The sequence below is a fragment of the Catharus ustulatus genome, chromosome 5 (genome assembly GCF_009819885.2).
Source record: "Catharus ustulatus isolate bCatUst1 chromosome 5, bCatUst1.pri.v2, whole genome shotgun sequence".
Taxonomy (NCBI): domain Eukaryota; kingdom Metazoa; phylum Chordata; class Aves; order Passeriformes; family Turdidae; genus Catharus; species Catharus ustulatus.
Genome location: NC_046225.1, coordinates 49540020 through 49563162, shown reverse-complemented (window position 1 = coordinate 49563162; position 23143 = coordinate 49540020). Strand labels below are relative to the sequence as shown.

Sequence of the window (23143 nt, the reverse complement as noted above, 5' to 3'; positions counted from 1 at the left end):
AAAGAGATAACAGTGGATTTTTAAAAACAAGTAACTTGGTAGACAGCTGCCATTTTACACTAATACTAGACCGGAACAAGTGGGTGAAGTAAAATTTCCCTTTAGTCTGCTCAGTACAAGCTCTTGAATATTCTCACAGAATGACACAACAACTCCACTACTGCCTTTATCAAATTCCAGAGCTGAGCAGACCATGCTTTTATGATCACCATTTCATCAACAAAGAATGTGGACTTCCAAGTATATGGAAGTGTGTGTCTTCAACTGAACATCATGACAAAACACATTCTTCCAACATGATGTTCTGAACCTCCATAGCACACCCATCCTCAGCAGCATAGCCTCTAGAACACAACAGGACAGATGTGAGACTGACTGCTGTTCTGTTTTCTGCCTGTCTTAACAGAAAACTAATTGCCAGAGACTGCATTTAAATTCACTGTAATGAAATTTGGGACTCAGTCAGGAGTCTCTGAATTAATTTATATGTCCTGACACAGAGGCAGACAGGTGACAAGACCGTCCCATCTGCTTGTAAACTACAAAACCTAAGACTTGAGAATTCCCATTAAGCTCTTAGCATTACAAACAAATAAATTTAATATTTTTTGTACTTGTGGAAAGCATAAGAATTGCTAAGAATGCATGTTGCATAACTTGAGCACCAGCCATTATTAGTCCAAAGCCTTTCAGACAGTGCTTGGAACTTGTGGCTTTATATGATGCTGCATCATGCATCACACAACACATTCCACGAATTGTGCTATGAAAAACTGGAAAACCACATTGTCTGTGGAATTAGAATTAGCAAACAGCCAATAAAATTGCTTGCCTTTAGTGAAATGGTAGAATAGAATTAACTTGTTGCTCCAGACTCAAGGTTTATATGTTCCAGACTGCTATTCTGTAAAATGTGTTACCACTATCCATTAAATTAATCTAACTTTTAACCACTATCATTTAATTATCTTCATTTGTTTTTTCACATTAATTTGGCCTAGAGTATTAAAATATCTATTATTTTTTAATAACTAAAATATCCAAAGCTGTTGAAAGACATTGCTTTTATATTTTAAACATTAACACATTATATTGGGAGTTTTTATTCGGCAAATCACCAGTTATGAAAAATAGTTTGCAGATCTTTACGGAAAATAAAAATTTCAAATGCTACCATACATTGTAATTCCTGGTCTAAGGCATGAATATGTCTTCAAATCGATGTTTCATGTACATTATTTTTCTCTAAGAATAAACAAGAGAGCTATTAAAACAAAATCAAGGGTGGCTGCAAGAAATTATTAAAGAAATCTGCACAGCCACAAAACTTTGTGGTTCTCCATTGTGCTCTAATGTGAACAGAATTTGTATATTCACAGCTTTAATTTTCTGAAGGAGTAAAATGAAGTTGCTCCCACTGGGAATACTTAGCAGAAAAAAGCACTACATAAAACTTTTTTTTTCTTTTTTTTTTCTTTTTTTTTTTTCTTTTTCTTTTTAATGTAAAAAGGAGAAGTTTTATTTGAGCTCAGTGCAATATACAGTCTAATCTACCGGCACGCTCAATGGTGAGTAGAAAGAGCCTGTTAAAAAAGCCAATGGTATCAACCTCACATTCAGCCATTCTTTTTATAAATCAATTAAATAATGTATACAGGACATAAATGCTAAGAGACGAAGTTCATGGCTTCAGATTAGATTTCACCATGGCATGAAACTCCAATTATTCAGTCTTCTATTTCACCATATAGAAAACATTGCCCTCTGTGACATTTTCACTGAATGCCTATGCAATGTTAAGAATTAACATTAAGTATGTTAAGAATTAAGTAACTATACTACTCATTTTACTCCTTTTGGAAAACAGTTCTGGTAATGCATTATAATCTTTGTTTTTCTTATGGCTTTTCACAGCTAATTTACTGTATTTTTTGGCAGTGCCACTCCACAAAAACTTGGAGAATAGGTAAGAAAATCAGGCTTCAGGTGATTAGGAAAGACAAACACTAGTCTGGTTTTCTGAAGTACTGCAGGAAAGAATTGGAAATTAGTATTGAAGTCAAACTGCAGTTGTAGTCTTCAGATTTTAATTTCCACTGCCCTTGACATAACTACCTGTCACTGCTAAAAAGATCTTGTAGAAAAATTGATTTGCAGAATATGCCACCCTGTTAGAAAATGGACTTGTGAGATTTAAGAATCATTTTTGTCTCTTATGTTTCTTGATAACACCTGTAAGCAAGCGTCAGTGAAGAAGCAGGAAGGTGTAGGTTTCTATTCATGCTGATTTCAGCCTAGGCACAACTGAATAAAGGAGGGAATCGGAGGTGTTGTGATAGTTTAATACCCTTTCCATTTTCCCAGCAGCAAGCATCATGGGAAAGAGTGAAAAATTTTGTGTTAGGACCAATGGCAATTTGAACATGAGTCAGCAGTGCCCTGGCAGCCAGGAGGGCCAACACTGTCCTGGGGTGCATCAAGCACAGCATGGCCAGCTGGGCAAGGGAGGGATTGTCCCACTCTGCTCTGCACTGGGGCAGCCTCACCTTGAGTATTGCGTGCGGTTTTGGGTGTCACAGTGCAAGAAAGACAAACTATTAGAGAGCATCCAAAAGATGGCCATGAGGATGGGGAAGGGGCTGGAAGGGAAGCTGAATGAGAGGTGTCTGAGGTCCCTTGTTTACCTCAGAAGGGTAAGCAGAGGGGCAGACACTGATCTCTTCAATCCTGTGCCCAGTGACAGGACTCAAGGGAATGGTTTGAAGTATCAGGGGAAGCTTATGGTTAGGTAACAGGGAAAAGTTTTTCACCCAGAGAGGGTTGGGCACTGGAACAGGCTCCCCAGGGAAGTGGTCACAGCATCAAGCCTGTCAAAGTACAAGAAGCATTTGGTCAATGTTCTCAGGCACAGGCTGTGATTGTTGAGGGGTGCCCTGTGTAGGGCCAGGAGCTGGATTCAATTATACTGATGGGTCCCTTCCAACTCAGTGTTGCTATGATTCTATACTTCTGTGCTTTACTAGGATGCTATATAAAGCTAAAGGATAAAGATGAACCAAATATTGTTTGGATACACTAAACTAGATAGAGAAGTATAGAATTGTTGTGTGTTAGAATGGCAGGCAGTCCATTTACAGGTGGTCTTCAATTCAGGGCATGTGTTAGAATGGATGTCAAGTATTCCTGCAGTGCAAGACTCTAAAGAGTACTTTAAGTGCAGACTCCCTAACCCTGAGTCTTTATGCTCCTGTGTACTTTGAGAAAAGTACAAAGAACATGCATGTCAGTATGTGTAGTGGAGAAAAGCAAACAGAAAATACACTTCTTAATTCAGTTTGGGGATCAGACACTGGCAAAAGACAGCCTTATATACCATCAGATGGGCCTCTTACTACTAAGAGGCAGTTGTGAATACCAGAGCAGCTGAACTTGTTTTTTATCCAACAGTTCTATTTTGCATCAATTATTCCACAATTTAGTGTGCATGCAGTAAGACACTTAGAGGTTATTTCCTTTTCTGAGTTCCACACAGAAACCCTCTCTTTAACAATCTGTTGTTCAGAGATGCCAAAGTTAAATACAACCACTTGTCTAACTTATAGTATTTACTGCAGAATGCAAATAAACAAAGATGATTTTTCCTGTATTTCCTAAGTCTGCTTTAATTCTTTAGGAAGAAACAGAGTATTACATTGCCAAACAATTCTGAGCCTCAGCAATAACTGTAAGTTCAAGTACTGAGACTTGGCAAAAAAACCAATTTATCTTTTCAAAACACTCTTTTAATAACAATCATGCAATGTTTATAAAGTTGTGAATGTGTCTAGATTTTAGTGAAATTCTGTTCCTGCCATAGTTCACAACATTTCGTTACCTCTTTTCTCTGTGAACCATTTCCACACTAGGTCTAACACTGCAGTGATTAACAATAGTTCACATCTAACTCCAGCACTCCAATTGTCCTAAGAAATTCATCAAAGCTACAAACTACTGACCTTACCCTAAACCCATCTGATTGCAGGCCAGTTGGCTTAAGTTTTCTTGCCACTCATCAGCACAAACATGGTTATCAGCAGCTGACCTGTGAACAGTCAGGAGCATCAAGGAATTCGTGTTTTTAGACAGTGTAACTGAAAAGGAAAAAAGGAGGAAAACTTCAGTATTATTTCAAATAGCTTTATAGATGGAAAACAGGAAAAATACAGCTACAGTCACAATTCTTCCAAGTTCCTAGCTTTACATGCTGAAAAGCTATGCAATTTTAAATCAAGGCAAATGTGGTTATCAGAACCTTGCTTAGAGTGAACAGCATGAGACACTGAATAGCAAAGGACATCAAGAGGGTAAGAATAAACCCAAATACAGTAATTCACCATTACAAGCCGCACCATTTTTACTAAAATTTTGGTCCGAAACTGGAAGTGTGGCTTGTAATCTGGAGCGGCTTTATATATGGACAATGTTCTGAAAGTTGCCAACCCGGAAGTGACACCCCACGACAGCCCCAAGCTGGAGCCCGGCCGGCCCCAGCAGAGGCGGGCCGGGCCAGCAGAGGCGGGCTGGTAGAGGCGGGGAAGCCTGGCAGAGGCAGGCCGGGCCAGCAGAGGCTGGGGAAGCCTGGCAGAGGCGGGCTGGCAGAGGCGGTGGTGGTGCAGGCGTCGGGCGGGGGCGAGCGAGCCCAGCAGCAGCGGCAGCGCTGCCCAGTCGGCCCCGAGTGGCCCCTGCCTGAGCAGCAGCACCGAGCTGGGCCACCCGGCCCTGTTGGCAGCCCTGACTGGCCCGAGGCCGCCCAGCCCTGAGCTGAGCCAGTAAACCCCACGATACTGCAATTCTGTTACTATTTGGCAACTTTATGAAAGTTGCACACGGATCCTTGCTGTGAACGAAAGTGCGGCTAATAATCCGATGCAGTTTATCTATGGAGGAAAAAAAAAACATTGCTGACGCCCCGGAAGTGCGGCTTATAATCGGTGCGGCTTGTAATCGTGAAATTACTGTACTTCTAATTCACTAGCACAGTTTCACATGGATTGCTGATAGCCTTAATTTTTATAGCCTTAATCTAGTTAGATAATCTAAATAGAAAGAACATCACCATTTCTTCTCTCTTAATCCATACATGAAAGTTCAGGAACTGCTTTTATCACATGCAAAAAAGACTCTCAAAAGGTCCTTCCAAATTTCAATGTCTTCTTACTCTCTCCTCTATCCAGATACTTTCCAGATTATACACATCATCTACACATTTTCTTGCTATATCACTTTTCTTTTCTCTTTGCACTGTGACACTTTACACTGAGCTTTTGCTTTCTCTTTTGCTCACCTCCTTGCATGCTTTCCCAACCTCACCCCAGCCTTCTCTTTGCATATAGAAAGAGCACCTCTCCCCCACTGTATTCTGAATTAAATCACCAGTGATCACTACCATCACCCAAACACCACTTTAAGGCATTGCACAGCAGAAACTTACCACAGTCCCATTCATCTGAGCTGTCACTACAGTCAGCCTGCCCATCACACCAGAGTTCACGTGGCACACATTCATGGTTGGCACATTCAAGCTCACTCTCTCCACAAAATGCTGCAAAGACAAAAACGTGATTAAATGAAATTCACATTGAGACAAAACATTGAGAAGGAGGGTGAAGGTAGGTACAGATCAGATTTATGGGAAAAGTAAGTGAGATAGATTTGCAACAAAATTCAGAATGGATGCCACCAATGCAGAAGGTGGCTGCTGCCATGCAGGGGCAGAGGGCATTGCAATTCAGAGGGAAGAGTGTCTAAAAATGTAAGATCTGTGATTACTTAGTATAATTTGTAGTCTAGTTATATGTCTAAGCCCCTCTGAAACTCTAAGAGAAAATATTGTTCCATGCTTTTAGCTGACTGATCCAAATTTGTTTAGTTCTTGATAGTTTTAGAAAAAAACTATTTTACCACAATAAATATCTATTTCCTTTTATCCACAGCAATTATATATTAATTTTTGAATTGGCCTTTGCTTTTGAAAATTGTATATTTATATCTCACTTTAGAGGCAGAGAACTGCTATACTGATAAACATGTTCCAGTTCACAGCTGGTATCCTTAGATACGGATTTCCAGAGTCTGTTCAGTGTGGGAACCACAAAAGCATCCCTTTGCAAATTACTCTTAGTTTTCCCTCAACAACCTCCCTTCCAAAAGGCAGGTGTGTAGAAGTGCAGTACCTTCCTCACTAACACATTTCCAGCTTCTATAAACCCCATCACCAGGGAATTCTGAGACCTAGGAGAGGGCAGAAAGGGAGCAGATGCATGGCAGGGAGCTGCTTTCAGCTGAGCCCATGTCTGGCTGACATACAGCATTTATAGTGCCATAGACTCAAACATTTATTTGCAACACTAATACAAAAGGTGCACTCCACAGTGAAAATCATACAGATTGAGCTGTCTACCCCTGATCTTTCTGGCTCTGGAATAAAGCATGCAAAAACAGAAAAAGCACTTTAACTCCACCTTCCAGAGAGAGCATAATTCAAAAAACTGGAAGCTCTCAGCTGGGAAAACTTTGCTGCCATTTTAGAATATTCAAGTCCCAACTCAAAAGCAGAGAGGAAAAATACTCTGGTAATTACAAACTAGCTTAACCTTATGCCTTTGGTAATCTTTTCTCTGTCATGATCTTAATGTGTGATCACAAGTGAATCACTTTAATGCCACCTCCACTCTTTAGATTACAGCACAGAGCTTGGAAGTTAAATGGTATAATCTTTACAATGAAAAGCAGATTAAGAAATGTTTTGTGAGCTTCAGCTTCCCAAAAAGAAACAAAGTTTGATCTAGCACTAAATGCAGGCTGTTGTTCATCGTGGCAAACATAGTCATAGGCTTCACTCACACAAAAATGTGCCTAACATTCTGCTCCTACCGACAGAACTCCAGAGACTCAGGAGCAACTTCTTTTAAATCACAAAATTATATCCAAACATCCAGCAAAAATTAAAAAATACCAGATTTACTCAGAGAATGAAAAAAATTCAGTTTACAATCAACTTTACCAACCAATGATCCCTCCTTTCTTGTGCAAACTTTCTCCCAGTGTCTTTTCTGCTTCCTTGTCCTGGGAACATGCCCACGCACCACGTTTTCTCAAGAGAAGAGAATTCAGAGTACCAGTAATATATCAATGAAAGTGGAGTTGACATGTCAGGGCACTCACTCCCTGGCTCAGTATGCAGGGTGGGAGCCTGCAAAGCAGCTGCTGTTTGCAGATGTTCCACCATTTCCCATCCCATTCTCAGATGGAAACAGTAGAAACAGAACTGAGGGTAGGCCCCTGCCAGCACTTGGAACAGACTTACACTTTGCACACGGACAGTGAGCCTGTGCCACCATTGTACCATAATGTTGGATTCCAGAAACCTGGAATTTTTGAGCTTTTTGTGCTTTCTGGCACTGATGCCCTGGAGAACACTGCTTTTGACCTGAGGCCTTGGAGAAGGCTTCCAAATTTAAGTGATGGATTTAAAGTCACGGGTGTGTAGTTAAATAGAAGTGTGTGATTTTACCTGATGAAGAGTTGTATATTTGAGGGTTTTATTATATAGTAATAGGTATGGAACAAGATGGAGGATTTTGGGTGGGGTCTCTTTTCAGTGTCCTTCTTTCTTCTTCTTCATGATTTCAGGTAGTAGTTTTTGGTTGGAGAGTTAGTGCTCCATTGAGGGTCACAAAAATTTGGTTATTGCATCAAAAATATAAATAATACAGGTGCTAATTGTCTATTGAACTGTTTAGCTTCAAGAGACCTTGTAGCTAGCTGGATTTCTCTCCATTTTGCTCACTTCTAGCTGGTGGCTAGAAGTGTAGCTGAACTTTCTGTACTTTTAATAAAATTTAGTAAACAACCATGCCAGAACATGAGAAAATCCATTTCCTTCATGTGTCTTTTAATCCTGGCTCTGAGTGAAAACAAAAAAAAAACCTTCAGACAAACCACTAATTAAGTGGTGCAAAACACCACCCTGTTACACCACAATACGTTTGGTGTCTGGATTGTTATCACAGTCTGGACTGTATAAGAAATCTGTGGAGCCAGGTAGGGAGACAGAATCTAAGACATGCCGATTTGAATGAAACTACACAAGGAAGAGAGACATGACATTTACCAAAAAACAGATCAGAAGTAAAATCAAGTAGAAATCAAGGAAAAAATGAGCAGTGAGCAGTTATGAGCTATGCCAGTATGGAATGAAGTTGAGGAAACTTGGGAAAAGAAGTCAAAAGTCTACAAAAAGAAGTCAAAAATCTGCATGGAATAAAAGTACAAAGGCACAAGAAGAAGGAAGGAGAAAGAGCAAAGAAAAAAAAATAAACAGAGGATGAGAGTGACCAAAGAGAACCAAAGAGACAGCAAGGATCCAAGATGTGAACAACAAAGGACACAAGATGAGCAAAGAGAGAAATTGGTGCCATAGACAAACTGAAAAGGGAACTGAGTCTTTCTGCCTATAGAAAGCATGAAGCATTTTTACTTTGATTTATTTTGCACCCCAACATCCCAAAAATGTGATCAGCCATTTTAGGGAGTAACAAACTGCATGAGGCCTTACAGCAATTCTTTTCATCCATCATGTCAGGGCAGTCTGGAAAACCATCACAGATCATAGTGTGTTTGATGCACAGTTTCTTCACAGGACACTCCCAAAGACCCCTTTCTCTACAACCTGGAGGCAGAGAAGCACAGTTCTGAAATACCTGCAAGCAATATTGAATCAACTGTTTTCTTCTGTAAAAATCCTGAAACACACAAAATATTTTCACTTGCAATATAAATTTTAGAAGGTACCAAGGATAGTTACTAATGAAGAAATGAAAATAAGATCGGCACAATGTACATTTGATAAATGTATCTAAATATTATAACACTGCATAATACTTCAGTGCTTTTTAAATAATTGTATTATGGTTATATATTATACATATCTATAATGGTTTAGGCATTAGCTCAATTAGCTCAAAACCCATACACCACTATTCTTGAAACACATTTACTAGTAATATAAGAACTTTTCTAATCTTGACATCTGTAGAAATTACTTGGTCTTTCAAAAGCAAATCCTACAAAAGCAGGGAATCTCCATGAAACACTGTAGAAGTACATACTTTTTTTCTGGCAGTGCTGATGCAGAATCTAACACAGAATCACAATGAAAGGTAGAAAGAGAAGTGATACAAAACTATGTCAAAGTGCTTTGCCAGTAAAATTCCTCTTGGTCAGCTAGAGGAAACTAAGAATAACCCAAGCTCCATTTTAGAAAAAACTTTTCACTTGTTTTATTCCACTTTTTATTTCCATCATCTAATACAGTATTTTATTGTGATACCAGTTGAAATACTTTGACACACTGATGTCCTGCACGTCTGACAATCTGGTTTTATAGGAAGCCATAAAAATGACATGTCCTGTCTAAACCAGATTATTTGATTGCATTGTTTGGTCTATTCTACAGATCATAATTTTCACTTTAATCTCAGGAAAAATTCAGTTGATAGCCCTGATGTTCATACATGCAAATAGTTCAGGTATAAATTTAAAATTAGGATTTAAAGCAGCACCTTGCCTTGCCTGAACTTGGAACTGTGTATCAGCAGTAAATTACTAAGCAAGTACAGTAATTTCACAATTATAAGCCGCACCATTTTGGCTAAAATTTTGCTCCCAACCCAGAAATGCGGCTTATGCTCAGGAGCGGCCACTACATGAAAAAAGTTCTGAAATTTCCAAGCCCAGAAGTGCGAGTTGAGGTGCCAAGTCAAGCACCTGCCAGTAAAACCCAGGATTTTGCGATTGTTACAAATTGATTACTCTGTTGTGCGGTGGGTGGAGGCAGGCCCAGTGCCGGCAGCACAGGGGGGGAGGCAGGGGCTCCATGCCTCCCTCTCCTTCCCACCATGGGTGCGCGAGGGCTTTGTGCCTCCCTCCCCCTCCCGCTGTGGGTGAAGGCAGGCTCTGTGCCTCCCTCCCGCTGCCACTGTGGGTGCAAGTGGGCTCCATGCCTCCCTCCCGCCGGTATGGTGGGGCAGCGCCAGGCCAGGGCGCGCAATCCTGAGATTCCGTTACTAATTTGTTACTTTGTTGCACACGAGTCCTCACTGTGAACAAAAATGCGGCTTATATTCCAGTGCAGCTCGTACATGGACAAAGACCTAAACATTGCCGACATCTGGACATGCAGCTTATAATCAGGTGCAGCTTGTAATCGTGAAATTACTGTACATTGTTTCCAAGAAGTTTTAATTCAGAAGTACATATTTTACAACTATGAACCAGAGAATCCCTACTGGATTACTGGAAAAATCTATTCTGGTGTTAACTGCACCTGGATGTGTGGATTGATTTTTTTTAGATTTGAAAGAACATGTAAATAAATGTTAAAGCTTGGAGAAATAAATAGCCTTAATCTTTGAAACCAATTCCCCACGATCAAATAACTTTCTTGGTATCACCACTTTTCAGGTCTCCTTCTTGACAATATTTGTGATAACTATTAATGAAAAATTAATTGAAACCAAATAAAATCTCTCTTCTTATATCAAACAAGGAATGCCATGTTAGGATCTTGATATGAATATAAAATTTAAAAAGCTTAAACCTCCTATAATTTATGAACCTTGCAATTTTTTAGCAGAGTGTTTACAATTGATTAAATACATGTTTGCCTTTCCTCTTCATCACACATTATATTATTACACTGTGAAGTGTACCAGGACTCTCCAAAACTAATCACATAAACAAATACAGAGACAATTCACTATGAAAAGTTCACTACTTCCTGAATTCAATGTTCAAATACACTATTTTGTTGGTAGAGATCATCTACCATTTTGAGTATTTATATTTAATCTCTAATATTTTTTGTGACATGCATTTTTAATTCAATGAAAGATAAGGGAAAACAGAAGTAGGAAAACTTGTCTATATGGACATTACCCCCATTTAAAAAATACATTTTGACAAAATGTATGGTTTCATATACAATCTTACCTTCATTCTTCTTCATAATATGAAGGCAGTTACCAATTGTTACCCATAGAAACATTACCCACACAATTATCATTAAATCATTAACATCAAAACCACCACACTTTTCTCTCACCTAAAATACTACAGGTCAAAACCCAGATTGCAGAAAACAGTGAAAGACAGTATTGGTTATGAATGTTATGTCCTCGATTTCTTTAGCAGGTATAGGATTCTCTTCTGTTCCCTGCCACAGACATTGTTCAGCAGCCAGAAATTTAATGCATTCAATTACGAACAACTATATTTAATACCACAAACTCTCATGACATCTTTTATAATAATATTTTTTGGAAATTACCTTCTCTACACTTTATTGCACTCAGAAGTCTCACTTCCAGTAATCAGTCAAATTTTCTCTCCAAATCCCAGTGTAAATGGCACTAAAGTCCCAGGATTTCACTGCAATTGCATGGCTGAGATCTCCTCCCACAAAGACCATGTGGAAGTGTAGCAGGGATTGCTAACAGAGGGAGACAATACAGCTCTGCTCTGCGGGGGGAGAGTACACCTCAGTCCCTTTGGATGGTTCTAACTTACATTTTTTTGGCCAGAGTAGTCTAAGTATAAGAAAGCTGTAGCTAGTCTTTTTCAGCCTCCTTCTCTCAGCATTGTAAAGCTGTTCCATGTCTGTAATTTAAAGCACTTGAATGGTTTCAAATTAAACATTCAGTGTTTTTTAATGTTAGAAAACCAATTTAAAAGGATAAAGCAAATAAAATTGAGCTATCCATTTACACATGGAAAGATCATCAAGTTTTGATTTTGTCCTGCACACATGGAATATGAGTAAGTAGGAGACAGTTACTTTTGGAGCTCTACAAGGACTTTTTGTTCTTCAGTAACATATAAGCCCTGGTCAATGTAATGTCACCCTGACAGCAGTAATTTCCTAGCTGATACAGTCTTCTGTATTTATAGAAACTGATAAGAATTCTGCTGATTGCTTGTGACATTCTGTCTAGACTTTGGAGAAAAAGAGATCTACTTGAGAAATGAATGTTACATACTCGAACAGTATTTCATATGTTAATGTCTAGGAGAATAAAATTACCCTAAAAGACACATAACAATTAGTTTTCTAAGGAGCTCAAAATTGCTGGCAACAAATATTTGACAGGGAGGACAATTGAGACAATTGATTCAAAGCAGAGAGATGTCAAACTCTGAAAGAGTCACTGTGATCATCTGCTCTGACTTTCCTTTATAACCCAAACAAGAGAATGACCTAATATTAAATCATATTCCAAAAAGCATATCTTTTTTTTCCCCTTTCTTTTTTTCAGGGGTGGGGGAAGGGAAGAAAAGAAAAGAAAGAAGAGAGAGAATACAAGCATGATCTGGAAACTCCCAGTTTCCACATCACACATTGGGGATAAATAAACTCTTGACTACTGCAAACATTAAAACAATCTGCTTTTTAAAAAGAAGCATTATATAGGCCTGCCAAGATTGAACCTTAACCTAGCTTTGGCTTTCTGGTGTTGGGTTTTGTCTTGTTGTCTCTGAGTAGAAATTCTCTTACTGCCACAGTTTTGTTGTTCACATAAACTCTGCTTCCCTCTTAACCCATTCTCAGTTTAAAAAATATACACAGGCTGTACACCTTAACCCTACTCTGCTGGAATGTTTTCCAGTCCTTTGCTCATAAGCACACCTTTTGTCTAAATCCTTAGTGATGAATAATTATACTCTTTCCTCCTAGGGATGCCAGGCCTGCATTCAGATCTCCCTGAAGGTTACAGCTTAGTCAATTAAGAAATATTTAGAACTGTCTTCTCCTTCTGAAACTGTCCTGCCAGCATGAACAAGTGATCAAGAAATTTCTTGATTATTTCAGGCTCAAATACATCCCCTTAAGTTAAAAGTCAAAAGCATCTATAGTAAAAGTAAACTCAGAAACATATTGGAGAATAAACCTTGAGGGCTTATGCTTGTACTTGTAACCTGAGGTTGACCAATCTGAAAAAAACATGCAGAATCCACTTCAGCAACACAATATATCATAATCACTCTTTTTGTCTGTATATCCTAACAAGAACATTATCATGTATAAGTTTAAAACTGCATTTACGGATTCAAGATTTAATCTGCCAAGGAGTCACATTTTAGCTCAGTAAAGCCTTCAGTAATATGAAAAGAATTAAATCTACAGAAAATTTTTAGCTTGATTCTTTAATAAATACTCAAACATTCCAGAGTACGGTCTGTATTATGTATTATCATGTATTCATATTAATTAAGAAGGATTCTTGCTATAGTATTTTTACTGATACGGTCTTAAAAAACCCTCCAATGCTTTTAAATATACAAAAAAGGTGTTTATTCCCTGAACTCTCACGCTATAATTCAAGTAACTGAATGAAAGGTAAAGCTCATTTTCTAATGCTGCAGCTACCCTTCATTCCAACTCATTGAATTTATTTACCACAGCTGTCCTCATCACTGTCATCCTCACAGTCAGCTTGGCCATCACATCTTCTTGAGGCCAGGACACACCTCCCAGAGCGGCACTTGAAGTGACTGGGTGAGCATTCTGTCAGTGACAACAAACAGGGAGAGAAAAGACAATTTTAAACATAAGATAGAAGCTTAATCATGACATGGGCACTTATTTATCACATGGCTGTTCCAGAAGGGTAAATAACACAGACAGAAAGCTTGTGAGACTGGAACAATGTACTGGGCAAGACTCTTCATAATTGCATTGGGAAGGTGGTGGAGGAACATTTTCCAGAGCTCTCCCTCACATGCTGCCCTCTGTCAAATGTCACTGCTTTGCCAAATCACTGACATACAATGTTTGGACTGTGGGTATGAATTTCTGAGCTACTGTTCTCACCATTGTGGTGGTGTGTTATGCATTGAAATAAGTATAAAGAATCCCCAGGAATAAACAAACAAACAAACAAAATAGATTGACAATTCTGTGTCTATTTCAACTAACGAAACCGGGCATAACTTTCTAATTAACCCTTTCACTGTGTCATCTCACAGTACCATTCTGGGACAAAGGAGTGGAACAGAGTTGGCAGATCTTTAAGGAACTCTTTCACTGTGTGCTAGCAATTCTCTGGAGCAAGAAATCCAGCAGAGAACCCAAGAGACAGGCATGTCTGAGCAGGGGAACTCAGTTTGGAATAATTTCCACAGTTTAAATATCATAATTTAAAGAGGAGGTATAAAAAATAACAAACAACAGTGCCTTTGGGAGCCCATTTAAATCTTTTATTTGCTGTAATGTGTATTGGACATACCTTCTACATCTTCATCTGGTGTTAGACAAGTTTGGTTGTCTGAGTTCTCATCTGGAAACTGAGTGCAGTCTGTATCTTCTGGCCACTGCAGACCTACAATCCCAAGCACAGCCTCACAGCGTTCCTTAGACTGTACACACAATGTCCTGGGGAGACAAAGCAGAATTGCATCAAGTAACTGAATGAATGGCTTAGAAATTCACAGATACTAGAAGGTAATAATGCTAGACAAAGTTAAAGATGAAGATCAAGAAAAAAAGATCAAGATCAGTTAAACAGATGTTTTAATATGAACAAATATGCATATATCAAAGAATGCTATGGTTGAAACATTATTTTAAGATATTGTTGTGCAGTTATGGTATAAATAATTATGCTATAAATAGTTAATAATAACCAAATATAACTCCTTACAAACATGCTCTCCTCTGTAAGAGATGGCAAACAATATTTTTAAAAAATCACTAACTACTCTCCTTCAGGAAAAAAAAAAAACAACACATTTTGTACTAGTGAAACGCTACCTTTTTTGGTTATGCTACGTCAGAAGCCACATGGTTTCAGAAGGAAAAAATATTTAAGCCTGCAAACAAAAGAGTGAAGAACTTCCCAGGGAATTTAGTAAAATTAAAACTTTAGGAAAAGCAAAGCTCAGACCAACCTACTCTTGAGGCTGTTGTCAGTTAGAGCAAGATCATAACTTCTGCATCTTCATCTGGTGTTAGACAGGTTTGGTTGGTCAGATCAGGAAAAGGCATAAATACAGTCCTTCTTCAGCATTTTTTTAACCATATAAAATATGGGACTCACTGCAAAAGTTGTTCAATCCATTGAGATTGAAGATCACCCATGGTGTCTCTCAAAAGATCCACTGTCAAATGCTTCAAAATTACAAAGAGAAAAATCCCCTAATGTTTGAAACATTTAGCCACTACTTTTGTCTGGGATCCTAGTAGGTTGAAAAAGACTCAACCAAAGGATTCCACCGTTTTGGTTTTTTTCCAATTTCTTTCATGACACTTTGAATTTACCTTCATGTAATTTGATTATTTACACATCTTTCTTCTAGAGATGCTCCTTTCATGGAGGGCATTTTATTCCACTCATCTTCCTTTGATTTTTTAACAAATAAAACTTTTTTATTTTCTTGGAATTAGCTTTGGAAAATACTGTGACCAAAACCAACAAAACAAATCCATATAGGATTCATTATTTTATGCTCTTTTGGGAAAATAATACAGTATTAATCCACCAAAATTTAGTTTTGTTTTGAGGAATTAGATGAAGAACAGTCAGTGTTTTTCCACATCAAACAATTCACTGAGTTGAGCAACCACAGAATGCATTGATGTCAGTCAACCACGTTACAGACTCTCTCTTCCCTTTAAGATCCCCCTCATTTTCAAAAAGGTTGACTGACACCACTTTATAACCTCAGACTTCTGAATGACAGAATTTGTATTTTGACAAAAAACAAAACCCACAACAAAAAATATGATAATATAGCAGAGACATCTAAGTTGCTTCTTCCCTGTGTTCTCTGCACACTCAGATCTTTGGTCGAAGCTGACCTTTTCCATGATTATAAGCCAAACAGTTGTCTGTCTGTGGTGAAAGAATTAGAATCTATTTAAACTTCAAAGTAGGCCTGGACTAATATTATCAACGCCTTATCAGACATGAAGGATAATGTTCAGAAATTGAAAACATACTTGATACCTCAGTGAACATTATAAAAGTAAGTTCAGTTCTTTCCAAAAAATCTGTTACCTGTGTTCTTTACTTTGAATAAAACTTTATGAAGACTGTTACAGTTAAAAAACAAAAGCATGACAGTCAAACTAACATAAAGACAACAAAAAGCCTTGCAAAGCAGGGACAGCTGTTTTATGCAGGGAAGTAGAATTAAAATAATTTAGTTATCCCACTTGGAATGAGAAAACAGATCCATGTGCCTGTATTTAAAAAACCTAATGCATCTCTGATAAGTTTATATTATAATAGATCCAGAATGATAACATTAATATGCAATTCATGGTTGGAAAGTACACTTTGACTTAAAAAGCATATCACTGAAAAACTGCATTAGCTGAGTTCAATTTCATATTTACAGGAAAAGATAAGTAAAACAACACATATTTCCTGTTAAGCTCAACTAATCACTGATACATTTGAACGAGAGGGGAGTTATTTTGAAAGTCAGCAGCAGATTCTCAGAACATAATTTCTGTGCTAACAGTGAAACATTTTCTCTTCTCAGAGCTTCAAATTGTAAAGTGGATTTACACTTATATTGAAATATCAAATTTATTTTATTTTTATTGGTATGAGGTTATTTTTGTTTTCATTTCTAAAACATTTTTAGGTTTTTTACATTACATGCGTATGTGAAATACATCCTAAAATGTTATTGTTAAGCAGATACTACAGATTTAGAAGGACCTTCAAAAGTGTCCCTTCCTGATAAAAACACTCTTTATCTGTAACCTAACATGAGAGTGAAACCAAAACTATCATACAAGTAAAGCTTTGAATCCTACGATTTAAAGTTTTATGTCATATATTCAATTTGGTCTAAATTTGATGTAACCCTGTTTTGAGCAAGAAGTTGGACCAGATGACTTCCAGAGGTGCCTATCAAATTAAATTGTTCTGTGCTTTCTATAAGCTCCCCTTCACCTGTTCAGCACTTTAAATTTGAAGACTATTCAACTGTATCATGACACTTCCTAAAATCTGTCAGCTAGGTATGATGGTAGAGAGCCTATAATGTAACTTGCATGCCCCTACATTAGAATGAATTAATCCAATTTTTATTCATTATACTGCTTTCTTTTTTTTAAAAAAAATAAACCTTGATTTTCAAACTAGTAAGCCTGACACAGAGCTTACACAAACCCCTCTGTAACTTTGAAGCTATCCCATATGCATTATTTTCTTTCCCATTAGGTTCCTATGTGAGAATTTAACAGTATATTTATAATTTTCTTTGTGGTTCACTCTTACTCTGCACTAAGAAACACATCAAAGCTCTAGACAAAGAAACGTTATCTATTTGCCAACAGTATCACATGATGAGAAATTTTAGGATGCGTACTGCACCTTTTAATGCACTTTTCTTTCAACCAGAAGGTGTTAATTGATCAATATTGTCCAAGTAGGCCCAACAAAAGAGGTAGAAATACAGAATGAGAGGGCTCTAGCAGCCAGTAGGTCAAAGAGCTATGCCTGTTGGTCAAGTGTGTTAGATTTAACCTGCAACAACTGCTGCTAAGAAAGCCATGAGATCTTACAGAACATAGTTTCTTTTCAACAAATACAGGCATAACTTTAAAAGTACTGTGATGTTACTCTATGAGGATGGTGGAATAGTTACTCTTGACAAGCAGAAAACCTAAGTTAGCCCAGAATTCAGAATGATGTGGCACTCCTAATGTAGAAATGCAAACATTCATTAAAATCTCAGGTTTTGTTGATCATTTGGATAGGGCTTTGCATCAAGTAACGTACTAATGCAAGGAACTATTACAAAATGCTAATGTTCCAAATTAAATTAATTGATTCCATGTTTAAACACCCTTTATAGTGGCACAACTCTAATCAAACACACAGAAATGTAAAATACTTCATACAAAGCTCACAGCACACTTCTTGTCACCTTGCTCAAGAATGGAGTGACCAGTTCACAGTGCACTGGGTGAAAAACTGGCTGCAGGGTCCTGGCAAACAGGGCTACATCTGGCTGGTGACTGGCCACCTGTGCTGCTCCTCTGGCCTCAATTGCAGGTGAATGTCCTGTTCAGTACATTTATCAATGGTCTGGATGCAGCAGTTTAGCGCATCATTAGCAAGTTTGCTGATGACACAAAACGGAGAGATGGTGTTGACTCTGAAGGGAGGAGAGGCCTTTGTACTGGGAAATAATCAAGGACATGAAATTTAACAAGAACAAATGTCTGATCCTGCACCTAGAATGGAGTAGCAGCAGGCACAAATTGGACAGCAGCCCTGCAAAGAGGGACCTGGGCATGCTGGTCAGCAGTAGACTTTTCCTATGGAATTCCAAAGCAAAATTTTTGGCATTTTCAATGAAAGCATAAAATTGGGAAAAACTTCTGTAACAGACAGTCAAGAATTAAATGTTTAGTATAGTACCTGCAAGGTGGGATGCGCTGATTTGTATGGGGGTCACATTTTGGTACTAAGATTGTACAGGCAAAAAACATCAGGTACTTGTAGCAGTTGGTCTGAACCAAAGCTGGGAAAAGGGAAGACTCCCAGCTGATAGAGGCCTCCTTCTGTGTCCTGTGGCCCAGGTAGTTTGGGTAATAAGTATAGTTGTAAGGCAAGTTCATACAAAGTTCCAGAGTAATTGGTTCACACTGACCTTTCACAGAGAGAAAACAAACAGAACCACAAACCGTGTGAGATTAAATTAAATACGAAAGTAATAATTCCATACTTATTTAACAAATTTATCAGTCAGGGCTGAGAAACTGCAAGTTCCAGAGCTAGAGATTCCTTATAAGCCTATTCATACCAATAAAGGTGGGTTTGAATTGTGCCTACCTCATAACCCATTAAGGCACCTTTTATTTCCTTATTAATATTCTTTAATTTCTGAGTGACATCCTGAATTTAAGGTGGCACAATAAACCATCCTTAAACCAGTACAGGTGTACTGTACAGCAACACGTTTCCCACTGGTGTGTACCTACTATGCTACCATGACACACCTCACACTGACAATTTTGGCAATTGCCAGGATTAAGAAGATGGAAACCATTGGATACTTTGGGTTGGAAAGGATTTCAGCAGGTCTCTACTCCAATTCCCTGATCAAAGCAGGCCAGTTCTGAGGACTGATCAGCTTTCTCAAGCTTTAGACAGTCAGGTCATAAAAAATCTCTAGTGACAGAGACTGCACAATTTCTCTGTAAAGAAAAGAGAAGCCAGGATTTGCTTTTAATTTTTTTCCTTGCTTACCAAGATCTGAAGGAGGGGACAATTAGGTTATGTATTGCACAAGCATTGAGCAAGTGACAGACTATATGTAATCAATTTAATTTGGGTAAGACATAGCTAATAACAAATGAGAATGATAAGCAAAGACAACACAGATGCAACAGCTACAAGTCCATATCATTATATATACTATAGCTACATACAAAAATCTTCCAAGTTTTGGGAGTTTATCACAACAAATTTTGAACTAGCCAAGCAATTTGGAATCCAAAAAATTGTATAGCTTTTGTATTTCTTTTCACATTGATAGTGAGAAAGATTTATTTTTCAATTTCCCATCACAACAGAAAACTACAGACAGAATTTCACTTCAATTCAGACTTAAATTCAACTTTTTCTTTAGCAATGAGATGATTGTGAAATTATTTAAACTTACTCTATATATATTGAGAAAGTTTTCCACAAAGAAAGTATACGATTCAAAAGTTAAAAAATGCATATATTTGCCTATTCTGGGAGCAAACATACCTGAATATGATTAATATTCTCTGCTAGCCAGTTGCTAGCATCAGTTGTTAGTACAGTGTGACAATTGTGTCATCCCATAGCTATATCTTTGAGAGAAGTTGGGAGAAGATCCAACAGTCAATTATTCAGCTAATTAGCAAAACTGGGCACTCTTAGTCTGGCATTTGGTGTTATAACTTTTTTTACTATTTACCCCCAGTCTGATGATCACGAAGATCATTTTACATCCAGCTTTTCCTTGCTGCTAAATCCTGCCACACTATCAATACTGAACTATTTCCATCTTGTCCCACACCTATTACTATAATCTAAAACCCCAAATTCAAAACCCTTCACCATGTGAAATTACAGTAATTTCACGACTATAAGGCGCACCCCTTTGACTAAAATTTTCCCCCGAACCCAGAAGTGCACCTTATAGTCCGGTGCGCCTTATATGATGTACAAAGTTGTTACATTTGCCACCCCGGAAGTGTGAGTCACAATGGGGGGCCGATGCCTCGGGAGCGCCGAGTCGCGAGGGGGGGTGGAAGGGGGCAGCCACGGCCGGCAGGAGCTGTGTGGGGAGGGAGGGAGCCAGCGTCAGTCCCGGCCCTGGCACGGGGGGAAGGAGGAGCTGCCAGCCGCAGGGGGAGTGAAGAGCCGCCGGCCGCAGTGGGAGTGAAGACCCGCCGGGCACCGCCGGCCATGGGGGGAGCGAAGAGCCGCCGGGTGCCGCCGGCTGCGAGGGGAGCGAAGCAGCGCAGGGCGCCGCCAGCCGCAGGGAGAGCGAAGCACCACCAGGCGCCACCGGCCGCAGGGGGAGCAAAGAGCCGCTGGGCACCGTCGGCCGCAGGGGGAGCGAAGAGCCGCCAGCCGCGGGGGGAACAAAGCGCCACTTGCCACGGGGGGAGCGAAGAGCCACCGGGCGCCGCCGGTTGTGAGAGGAGCAAAGCGCCACAGGGTACGAGGGGAGCGAAGCACTGCCGGCCACGGGAAAGCGGCGGCGGCGGCGCAGCCCATGCAGCTGCGGGAAAGTGGTGGTGGCAGCAGCGCAGCCCATGCGAGGAAGGGGCGAGAAGCGGCGGCACCACCGTTGATTGCAGGGAAGGGGCGAGAAGTGGCGGAGCCACCAAGCCGAGTGAGGGACGGGCGGCAGGGTGGCGGTGCCGCCAAGGCAAGCAAGGGAGGGGTGGCAGGCACGGTCTGCGGAGCTGCAAGGGGGAACAGCATGGTGGCACAACGGAGCCGCGAGGGGGAACGGCACGGCAGGAGTGCTGAGCTGAGCGAGGGAACGGCACGGCGGCTCCGCGCAGCCGCGGGGGTAAACAGCACCATGGCAGCATGGAGCTGCAAGGGGGAGGCGGCCCCACGGCTGCACCGAGCCACACCTGCCGGCACTGGGGTCGGGCAGGAGTGCCAGGGCCCACTGCACGGGGAGGGCGCCTGGGGCTGCCTTTGAAAGCCTACGCCGATCTGTGAAAAATATTTCCAAATTGAGCACCTGCCAGTAAACTCCACGATCGCGGGTTTCCGTTACTAATTCGTTACTTTGTTGCACGCGGCACGGATCTTCATAGCAAAAAAAAAGTGCACCTTATAGTCCAGTGTGCCTTATATGATTTACAAAGTTGCGAATTTTGCCGACTCCCAGGGATGCACCTTATAGTCCAGTGCGCCTTATGGTCGTGAAATTACTGTACACACTTTTATTCTATTCTACACACCAGTGTTTCTTACTCCATCACTCAAATTTGGAAGCCTTCTCCAAGGCCTCAAGTCAAAATCAGTGTTCCTCTGAGGATCAGTGTCAGAAAGCACAGAAAGTTCAAGACTCCCAGGTTTCAGGTTCCAACACTTTATTATGCTCCCGTGTTTAATTTTGTGCCAATTGCCTCTGATCCTGCCACTGAGCCCTGTCTTCTTTACCCTCACCCTTCAGATATCTATTCTGTTATCCTAAATATTATGTAAACATTATAATGCCAGCCTAAACTCATCTGATATTATCACATTTGGAAAACATCCATCATATTCAATATTGGGAAATGTGGCCTAGGCTTTGGAATTTTTCAACCAGATTTTAATCTGGGCCAAGAAGTACTACTTTGTCAAAACTGGAATTTTTCATGAGAATTCTCATGTCTTACCAATAACTCTGGTGAAAACATGAACAATGAAAATAATACGAAAAAAAGACAATAGTACTTCCAGATGTCATGCAAGAAAAATCTCTCCCAAACTGTCTTTCTGTTCCATTGTGTACAAACAATTCACTGGACTAGGAAAGGACAAAGTGAGATGATCCAGAAGACTAGTTCAGACTATGTGTTACTCCTGCTAAGAACTACAGGCAGATGCACACAGTATTTTGAGAAAACATCTTCACTAAAAAGCTCTTGGGTTTCTCATAATATGGCATAGGAAAATTGCTTTACACGCACATTAGCTAGAAAATTACAGTATTACTTACTGTGTTCTACGCTGCATCCTCATTATAATCTAAAACACCCCAAAAGAGTAACAGTATGAAGCACGTGACCTACTTACTGCAGTTTGCCTGGTTGTTTCTCATCTCACAAGGAGAAGTTCCACAGGGATCAGGACAGGAAGAGCACCTCTGGTCTCCCTCCTGACAGGGGGTTTGATCTGAAGGAAATAGAAATGTGCTTTTCAAATTGTTTACCAGACTAGTAATGGACTGGAGTGTGATGAGAAAGTACAGTGTTTATATATAAATTATTTCCTTCACATAGTTCAGTAAGTACTCAATAGCATTTCAAGTGTAGTAAGGAAGAAAAGCGGGCAACACTGTCCAGTTCTCACTTTTCTTACCCCTCTGTTCAATATAAAATATATATATATATATATCCCAATTTCTGAATGAGAGGCATGGATCTCTGAAAGATATTTACCATGCAGAATATGAAAAGTCACACAAATCACATTTCAAAAAAGAACAATAGGTGCTAGCTGAAAGAGAGCACCGTCTGGGAATTATTCTTCAATGCCATTCAGATGAACTGCTTTTCATTTTATTTTTTTGTTTTGGGTGACAATAAAAGACATCCTGAAAAAAGCTCAGAAATGAAGTGTAACTGTCCTCCTTTGACTACTTAAAAAACAAACAACGACAAAAGAAATCCAAAAATGCTATGGTCCTAATAATGGACTTCAGAATAAATAAAACCAGCACTGCACCTAAAGTTTCTGAACAGCTTGGGTACTTTATGTGACAAATCCCTGGACTCCTCTCTCATAGTTGTGATACCTCCTTTCCAAACCATTAAATTCTCTCTTCCATGTGCAAAATCAGTCCTTTAGTTTACTATTCTGTAAGGAGACAC

General features: G+C 39.5%; 1 protein-coding gene across 1 annotated transcript in view; it reads right to left on the bottom strand.

The window, feature by feature from the left end:
• Positions 1–23143, bottom strand: part of CORIN (corin, serine peptidase) — a 129027-nt gene that overhangs the window by 21301 nt on the left and 84583 nt on the right. The window contains exons 10-16 of the mRNA XM_033060864.1: positions 22347–22445; positions 18480–18711; positions 14325–14470; positions 13496–13603; positions 8597–8710; positions 5471–5581; positions 4001–4130 (exon numbers count right to left, since the gene is read on the bottom strand). Coding sequence (XP_032916755.1) covers positions 4001–4130; positions 5471–5581; positions 8597–8710; positions 13496–13603; positions 14325–14470; positions 18480–18711; positions 22347–22445 — 940 coding nt within the window. The remainder of the gene's footprint in view (positions 1–4000; positions 4131–5470; positions 5582–8596; positions 8711–13495; positions 13604–14324; positions 14471–18479; positions 18712–22346; positions 22446–23143) is intronic.